General features: G+C 42.1%; 1 protein-coding gene across 1 annotated transcript; it reads right to left on the bottom strand.

The window, feature by feature from the left end:
• Positions 1 to 973: 973 nt before the first annotated feature.
• On the bottom strand, positions 974 to 1,983 carry CCDC71L (coiled-coil domain containing 71 like). The gene has a single exon (XM_044245821.1). It carries the CDS (start codon positions 1,981 to 1,983, stop codon positions 1,276 to 1,278), a length of 708 nt encoding a protein of 235 aa, XP_044101756.1. The 3' UTR covers positions 974 to 1,275.
• Positions 1,984 to 9,649: the final 7,666 nt, after the last annotated feature.

Here is a 9,649-nt window from a genome sequence, read left to right as displayed (position 1 = left end):
TAATTGTCATGATGTTTAAGAGTGATGGACAGTGATCCAGACATTTCTTGTTATCCAACAACAAAAACAAAAACAAAAACATGGAAGGAAAATCTATTTTGCCCAAAGTTAACTTCCACCAGTTATTTGATACCAAGAAGTGCCCCACCCCTCTAGATCATTAATACTTCTGAGAATTCCAATGGGTATTCTGTTTGGCATTTTAATCACAGCGTTTACACATACTCATTTTGCCTAAGCAATTTCCATTTTAAAATAAATTATCCTTGAACTATTCCCAGATCTGAATGTTAGACTACTACCAGGAAGCCAAATCATTTCCAATCGGATTCCACCCATCTCTTTAACCAACACCAGTTCTTTATAATTCACGCATTCTTTTATTTTTTTTTTATCACAAGCCATGTGGTTTCAATGCACTTTAAATTTTATTCAATTAAAAAGAATTCAACAATTCAACTTTTCCTAAACAAAACTTTCTGAGTTTCTACCATTTCCTTTAGGAGCTCAGTAAATATAAACATTAAATTTCAATATAAAATCTTTAGCAAACACCTCAAAAATGCTGAAACAGTTGTACTTTGCATTTCTTTGTTTGTAATCACTGAGCCCATGAAATTCAAAGCCATACAAATCCTTACACTATTAAGAGTCATAAGCTTGAATTTCTTAGACAATATCCTTGGTCAAAGCTTTGGAATCCAGTTGAGATTCGGAAACGAGTGGGATTCAGAATACCCTGAGCACAAACTAGTGCAACACCTTTCAAAAATACATATTCGATCTTTCCTCCAGAAAGAGGGGTGGCAGTCAAAAAAGACAAAAGGGGAGAGCAGGGGGGTGGATGAACAGCAAGTAAATTCTAGCTTTATTACACAAGCACGAAACCAAATTCCTTTGGAAAAAGAATGACTTCGGAGGACTTCCAGACCAGTGAGGTAGAGAGTCCAAAAGGGAGAAAACGGATCTGCCCCTATAGTCCTGGAGACGTATCAGTCTGGGCTTAGGAAGAACGGGGACCTCCCTTGCAGGTCCAGCCGTCTCCTCCTTCCGCAAACCTGGTGCTGGGAGGCAGCAGAGGGCACACCTGCCCCGGAGTCCCAGACGGCGGCGCCGCATTCCGGGGACGCGGGCCGGGAAAGCCCAGCCGGTGCTTCTTCGCCCGTAAAGTGCACTAGGGGACGCGGTCCAGGCCGGATCTGTAAACACTCGACTGTCACTTGTTCATCCCTCCAGGCGGAAGCCGTCCCGGGGCGCAGGGGCTAGGGCCGCAGCTCACGCCCGGGGCACCGGGAAGCGGCGAAGCCTCACCACGGGTTCCAGGTTCACTCGCAGGACTTGGCGCGCCCGTCGCCGCGCCGCCGCCAGGCTGCGCTCGCCCCACACGTCGCCGCCGACGCGGATGGTGGGGAAGGTGGTCAGCGTCGGGGTGGCCGCCCTCCAGATTTCCTCCAGGGTGCGGCCCCCGAAGCAGGGCCCGGGGGCCGCGGGCTTGGCGGGGCAGCTGTCCTCGGGGGCCGGCGGCGGTGGCGGCGGCGGCGGCGGGCCTGGCGGGGCCCCCCTCCGGCGGGCGGCGGCCGCCCGGGCTCCGCGGCGCCTCCTCCTGGCCGCCGGCCTGCGCGTCTGGCCGCGGGCGGCGGGGGGCGGCGGGGGGTCGGGGACCAGGGCCCGGCAGGAGGAGTAGCCGTAGACGTCCTTGCTGCGCAGGATGTGCGGGGAGAACTGGTGCTTGAGGCTGCAGAGGAAGCTCCAGAGCTCCGCGTCCGAGCTCATGAACTCCGTGCTGCGGGGCATGAACAGCTTGAAGGCGTCGCCCAGCGCCTTGGTGCTGTCGGCCAGCGACAGTTGCGACCGCGAGTACACCACCTTCTCCTCCCGCGCCTCCAGCTCGGCCCCTCCTCCGGCCCTAAAGCCGCCGCCCCGGGCAGCCGGGGCCGGGGCCGCCGGGGGCCGGCGCCGCCGCCTCTTCACGCTGCGCCGCATCGGAGGCCGCTCGGGGCCGCCCGCGCTCGCCGGGTCTCGCCGCCGCCGCCGCCGCCGCCGCCCCCGCCCGCGTCCGGCTCCGCGGCGGCGGCCGCTGCTGGCGCCTCCGGGCCGGCGCGTCTCTCGCTACTTTTCTCGCCTCGGCCGCCGCCCCTCCCCCTCCGAGGGCGGAAGACACGGGTGAATATCCTGCCGCCCGGTACAAGATGGCGGCCGGCGCCCACCCCTGGGCTTTGTCATTGGACGGCGCCTGGCCCCCTGGTTTCTTTCTTCTCCTCTCTAGCCTCCTTTCGCCCTCTGCCTTTCTTTAAATGCGCCCGCCTCGGGCCCCTCCCACCACGGCCCCGACTCCACCCATTGGGTGCTCTCCGAAGAGAGGCGGGGACTAATGGGGGAGAGGCCAGTTCCTGGAAGATGGTGCTGGGGTGGGTGGTGGTGGTGGCCCTTGAACGCCAGTCAACAGTTGGGTGGGCATGTGGGGATGTCTACATGTAAGAAATGGACTTCAGCTCCACCTTGGGGAGAGCCCCTCTCAGAGTGAGTGGGTGCATTCGTGGATGGAGCTGGGTGCATAACAAAGGAAGACCTGCCCCAAGGGCTGTCCCTCCTATCACAGCAAGGGAGTCTGGAGACAAATCTAGAAGGAATGGGTCTTTCACAGTTCCCTTCCAAACCTTCAAAGACCTCTTTCGGCATCTTCATCCAACTCGTCCCTCTTTTGGCCCTGATCCATCTCAGGCAACAAACCATAATCCAGAATCATTCAGCCAATATGGGCAGCGTTGGTGAGATTATCTCCTTCTAGACAATGGAACCATCTTCATATTTAAGAGATACTCTGCTTATCGGGAAAGCAAAGCCTATTATGCCTGTAATACTCAACACTCTTTGCTCAAGTTGATCAGAGATCAATTACAACAAAGCCATTCTCCTTAATGAAAACATCTATGTTTTCAAATATGTAGATCTTTCTAAATGACTGTACTTCACTTTTCATTTAGTTTCAGTATGCTCATTTGCAGCACCATCTCCATCATTCAGAAGAGATGCAGCATCACAATCAAAAAAGTTGTTTTGATAATACATTGTTAAAACCACATTTCCTTTTGTGTTTGAGGAGAAGACTATGAACGTTTAGAGAACAGTGGTCATTCTCCAGTCTTCTTTTCTATCCTGACTGGCACTCTAATGGCCAGTCCACGTTTGCTGAGTAAACCAATAAAATACGCTGGTTATTTGCAATGAGGTGAGAAAGAAGGATATAGTGAAATTGCTTAGAACAGCATAATTTTATATTTTACATTTATTATGCAATTTTCTCTTAACTCCCTTAAATTTTTTAAGGTTAAAAAAAAAAACTCTCAATACTTAGAACTTTAAAGTAAGCATGCAAATTTTACCCTTCAGTGAGCATCTTATTTTGCAGTAGAAAACTGATAAAGTACAGAAGTTTAATCATTTGCATTCAGTTGCTAATAGTTCCCTCCAATATTTGAGCTGAAAGATACCAAGTTCAGTCTCCTTATTTCACAGATGAGGAAATTTGGACCCACAGAGGTTCAGGAATACTGCTTGTTGAAAGCAGGACCGGGACCATGGTTTAAGTTATTGGATTCCTAACTTAGTGATCTTTATATTCCACCAGAGGCTTTTCAAATTGTGCTGCCCAGACTCAAGAGGTTCAATGGAAAATGCTTACTGCATGAGTGAAGTGACAAAGGGACAAAGCTGTACCCCTATTTCTACTTCAACTCCACCCAGAATGGAGCAGTCTTATATTGGGCTAAACAGATACTTTGTTTGAACCAGACAATATTTTGTTTAGTGTCAATAAAAACTAAACCAAAACTACTTTGAAAGTTGTTTCTCTACACCAAGGCACCCTCCCCACACAATGGGTTTATGGAAAAAACAGAACTGCACATCAGTAGACCAGTTCTCTGCCTACCAAAAATCATGGCAACTTTCTGAAGAGAAAATAATTTTCCTAGAAAAGCACACCTGATCTCAGACCAAGATTAAAGAGCCAATTACCAGCTTCTTAAGTCTTTATAAAGAATTTATATTACAACTTTTTACATTGCAATTAGTTTTCTTGATCATTCTGGGAACACATAGTAATGTGAAATTTGAGTAACTTCCATTGGAATGCCCCTGCAGACTGACATAGAAAATCTCACAGAGCCATCCAGCAGAATGATAAGGAGACTTCATAACAAAAGAAGAGGGTAAAATAAGGATTTATGTACTCCTGGCTTCTCATACTCCTTTCTTCCATGTTAATCATAAGTACTTCAGGGTCTTTTGCCACATAAATACTTAACAGGCATCTATATAAACTTACAGATTTGACTTCAATTAAGACACTAAATCTTTCTTTAATGCAATTTTGATTCTAAGAAAACATAACACTTCAGCAAACTGGCAAGTATTAAACAGTTGTTTTATAATACATGCTCATTTAATTTACTTACAATGAAACTTTTTATGTAATATTTTTAGGAACTACTATCATGTTAAATTGCTTAAAATATCATATACTTTTAAATATGGCATATGTCATCTCTCTATTCCTTTTTTCTCTATTTCTTTCTCTTTTTCTCTTACGTTTCTTCTTGACCTCTAGCTTTTAATTAACTGAAATCCTTATCCATTCTCTGTAAGTAAAATTTACTCATAAAAATAATACATTTCTTCTTGTGCTTGGGACCGTCCTGAGACACTATAAAGTTTATGGAAAGCTGTCAAATTAAATTTTTGTTCTTAAAGGATGACTGTCTGAAATCCTGAGTTTATTCCTTTACCTCTCACAGGGAATGATGCTTCCCATATCAGATAACTAAGTGGTGGATAATGAGAATGAACAGAAAAAAAAACTAGCTGTATCTGTATATTTTCTGAATATGTAAGTTATATAGCTTAAAAATAAATCTAAGCAGAATAAAGTGAAGAAAACTAAAATACATCTCCTAGCTGCCTAGACCTCTGCTTTAAAACCCCACATCTAGGGGTGCTTGGGTGGCTCAGTGGGTTAAAGCCTCTGCCTTCAGCTCAGGTCATGATCCCAGGGTCCTGGGATCAAGGGCCGCTTCAGGCTCTCTGCTCCGCAGGGAGCCTGCTTCCCTTCCTCTCTCTCTGCCTGCCTCTCTGCCTACTTGTGATCTCTGTCTGTCAAATGAATAATTAAAATTTTTAAAAAAACCCATATCTAGGAAACAATTTGCTTCTTGAAAAGTGGCCATTAAATAAAAAGTATATGTAAATGAATATAGTCAACTAATTTATGACAAAGGAGACAAAAATATAATAAGGAAAAGATAGTCTCTTCAAAATACAGTATTGGGAAAACTGGACCCACTTTCTTACACCATATACAAAAATAAACACAGAATGAATTAAAAACCTAAATGTGAGACATGAAACCATTAAACTCCCAGAAGAAAACATAGGCAGTAATCTCTTTGACATCAGCCTTTGCAACATTTTCTAGATGACTTTTCCTCAGGCAAGGGAAATAAAAGCAAAAATAAGCTATTTGGGACTATATCCAAATAAAAAGCTTTTTCACACGAAAGGAAACCGTCAACAAAACAAAAAGACAACCCACCAAATAGGAGAAGATATTTGTAAATGATAAATCTGATAAAGGGTTAATACCCAAAATATATAAAGAACTTACAAAAATCCATAGCAAAAAACCAATCCAATGAAAAAAAATGGACAAAGAACCTGCACGGACATTTTCCCAAAGACATACAATGGCCAATACACACAGGAAAAGATGCTCAACATCACTAACTATCTGGGAAATTAAAATCAAAACCACAATAAGATATCACCTCACACCTATCAGAATGGCTGATATCAGAAAAACAAGAAATAACAAGTGTGGTGAGGATGTGGAGAAAAAAGAACCATGTACTGTTGGTGGGACTACAAGCTGGTACAACCACTGTGGAAAACAATGTGTAGTTTCCTCAAAAAATTAAAAATAGAAATAGCATACAATTCAATAATTCTACTACTGGGTATTTAACCAAAGAAAACAAAAACACTAATTTGAAAAGATATATGCACCCTATGTTTCTTTCAGCATTATTTACAATAGCCAAGTATGGATGCAACCCAAGTGTCTATTGTAGATGAATGGATAAAAAAGAAACGGTACGTATATATAACGGAATACTATTCAACCATTAAAAAGAATAAGATGTCATTTGCAATAACAGATGTACCAAGAAGGTATTATGCTAACTGAAATAAGTTAGACCAAGAAAGACAAATACTATATGACTTCACTTATATGTGGAATCTAAAAAGTAAAACAAATGAGCAAACAAAAGAGCAAAACTAGAACCATAAATACAGAGAACAAACTGTTGGTTGCCAGAAGGAGCAGGGGGGGGATGGGCAAAATGGGTGAAGGGAGTGGGAGGTACAGGTTTCCAGTTATGGAATGAATAAGTCATGAGGATGAAAGGCACAGCACAGGGAATATAATCATGGGTATTATAATAGTCTTGTATTGTGACAGATGGTAACTACACTTGTGGTGAGCAGAGTATAATGTATAGAGTTGTTAAATCACTATGTTGTACACCTGAAACTAATATAACATAGTATATCAACTATACATCAATATTTTAAAAGCTATTTTTTTAAAAGTATATATACATTGTGAAAATCAGTTTTGGGATCAAATATCTTTACTTTAAAAAATCCTCAGGAAAAAAAATATCCTGAGACATATTTTTTAGCCTTTATGAGCCTTATTTTTCTCATCTATAAAATGGACATAAACTCTATTTTAATTGATTGCTCTGAAGAGTGGATGAGATAACATTCATAAACCACTTACTATAGTGCCTGGATCACAGTAAGCATCCAATAAATACCAGCTATCCTTCCTTATTTTTCTTATCAAATCATGAGTATTTTACTTGATTTAACCAACATATTTCAAACCCTGTATTACAGTGGAAGCCAAGAGATTTTTTTTTAAGTAATAAACTGTTGAGAGGAAAGTCAAATACTATTGCTAGAAGGAAATTTAGAGATCCTCTAATGAGCCCAACACTCTTTTTTTTTTGTCATTTTCAGTGTGTCACGTTAGTCACCATAAATCAATAGTTTTTGATTCAGTGCTCCAAGATTCATTATGTACAACACCCAGTGATCCATGCAATCCATGCCCTCCTTATTACCCACCACCAGGCTCACCCATCCCCCCCACCGCCCTCCCCTCCAAAACCCTCAGTTTGTTTCTCAGAGTCCACCATCTCTTATGGTTCATCTCCCCCTCTGATGACCCCCTTCACTTTTCCTTTCCTTCTCCTATTATAATCCATGTTATTACTTATGTTCCACAAGTAAGTGAAACCATATGATAATTGACTATTATTCTTAATCCAGATGAGAATATTGAGATGTTAAGAAATCTACCCAATTTCACATGGCTGCATAGTGGAAGACTATGAACTAGAACTTAGATTTCTGTTAGTCCAGAGTGGTTTCTAACATTCTTGTATTTAGTCCAAAGAGATAGCACTAATTTTTAGTTCAAATGAAATTAAATAGAGCATGATTCATCAAAAAACATTTCAGCCTTTTCATTAGAACCATTCTATAGTCATTTAGATTTTTCTACAAAAGATATTTCAAAGCTTCGATATGCTCTAATTAATATTGCTATGAAGTAGAGAAAGGCCATATAAACTGAGAGGCTAGGACTTCCACTTTCAGAAGAATGAAATACATTTAATTTCCCTATTCCTCCTGCTACTTACAACTTAAACTCTGGACTTAAACTGAACATAAAAAGACTGAAAAATGGAGAGGAGAAAGTAGACAGGCTGGGCACCTCAGAGCCCAAAGAACAACACAGCAATGTGTTCTCTGAGTTTTCTTTTTTTCTCTTTTCCATACACATCTTTGATTGCTAGAGAAGCCAATGACCCAGAAATGCCAACAGATGTAGATATAAAAAGCCCCAAAAAATTTTGTTCTAACTATAGGTCCAGGAAAGGAGCAGCCTAAGCAAGACAAAAAAACCTTTTAGAAAATAATCTACTATAAACATTGGGGTACAGATGGCCCTTCTTTTCACGACATCTGTGTCTTTGGGGTAAATACCCAGAAGTGCAATTGCAGGGTCATAGGGAAGCTCTATTTTTAATTTCTTGAGGAATCTCCACACTGTTCTCCAAAGAGGCTGCACCAACTTGCATTCCCACCAACAGTGTAAGAGGGTTCCCCTTTCTCTACATCCTCTCCAACATATGTTATTTCCTGTTTTGTTAATTTTGGCCATTCTAACTGGTGTAAGGTGATATCTCAATGTGGTTTTAATTTGAATCTCCCTGAGGGCTAATGATGATGAACATTTTTTCATGTGTCTGATAGCCATTTGTATGTCTTGATTAGAGAAGTGTCTGTTCATATCTTCTGCCCATTTTTTGATGTGTTTGCCTGTTTCGTGTGTGTTGCCAAACTATGGAAAGAACCAAGATGCCCTTCAACGGATGAATGGATAAGGAAGATGTGGTCCATATACACTATGGAGTATTATGCCTCCATCAGAAAGGATGAATACCCAACTTTTGTAGCAACATGGACGGGACTGGAAGAGATTATGCTGAGTGAAATCAGTCAAGCAGAGAGAGTCAATTATCATATGGTTTCACTTATTTGTGGAGCATAACAAATAGCATGGAGGACAAGGGGCGTTAGAGAGGAGTAGGGAATTTGGGTAAATTGGAAGGGGAGGTGAACAATGAGAGACTATGGACTCTGAAAAACAATCTGAGGGGTTTGAAGTGGCGGGGGGGGTGGGAGGTTGGGGTACCAGGTGGTGGGCATTATAGAGGTCACGGCTTGCATGGAGCACTGGGTGTGGTGAAAAAATAATGAATACTGTTTTTCTGAAAATAAATAAATTGAAAAAAATAAAAATAAAAGTCAAAAAAATGTAAAAAAAAAAAAAAAGAAAATAATCTACTACAGCAAAACATCACCCAAAAAAACTATGGCTTGTACCCTCACCAGACTATAAAAAGGCACCCACTAACCCAGCTGGGGTGGTGTCAGAAATGGCTAACTAGGGGATCACAACTCTCATCCTTGCTGGGCAATAAAGAGGCACTCCTTCCCCATACTGTCAGGGGAGACAATGCGGGGAGCAGTAACAAGACACTTCTGTCCCTCCCACTCAGGGATCTATCAGTAAAGGTCTGGTGGGGAGCTACCATGCCCACCCCAACCCAGCAATAATGAGAAGCCTCTTTCCCTGACTAAGGTGACACTGGAGACAGGGTTGGCAACCTGGACCTCTACTCAGCAGTACAGAGTCAGTATCCTTCCCATTCCCTGTTGGGACAGTGTTGGAGAAAACCAACTAAAACAGACAGTTTAAATAATATCCAGAGTCTTATGACATAATAACCAAAATGTTCAGGTTTCTATTAAAATCAATTATCATACCAAGAACAAGATCTCAAATGGAATGTTAAAAGAAAATCAACAGATGCCAACACTGAGATGAGAAAGATCTTAGAATTACATACAGTTAAATACATTAGAATTATACACAATTGAATATATAAGATTATATGCACAATTATCTAAACTGCCATCATAAATACACTTTAACAAGCAATTATGAGCATTC

This window comes from Neovison vison, chromosome 4 (assembly GCF_020171115.1).
Source record: "Neovison vison isolate M4711 chromosome 4, ASM_NN_V1, whole genome shotgun sequence".
Classification (NCBI taxonomy): domain Eukaryota; kingdom Metazoa; phylum Chordata; class Mammalia; order Carnivora; family Mustelidae; genus Neogale; species Neogale vison.
Note: the sequence above shows the minus strand (reverse complement) of the source record. Positions and strands in the feature narration are given on the sequence as shown.

Excerpts from the sequence above, each read along its gene's own strand:
- CCDC71L (XM_044245821.1), bottom strand. The coding sequence starts at position 1,983 with ATGCGGCGCAGCGTGAAGAGGCGGCGGCGCCGGCCCCCGGCGGCCCCG.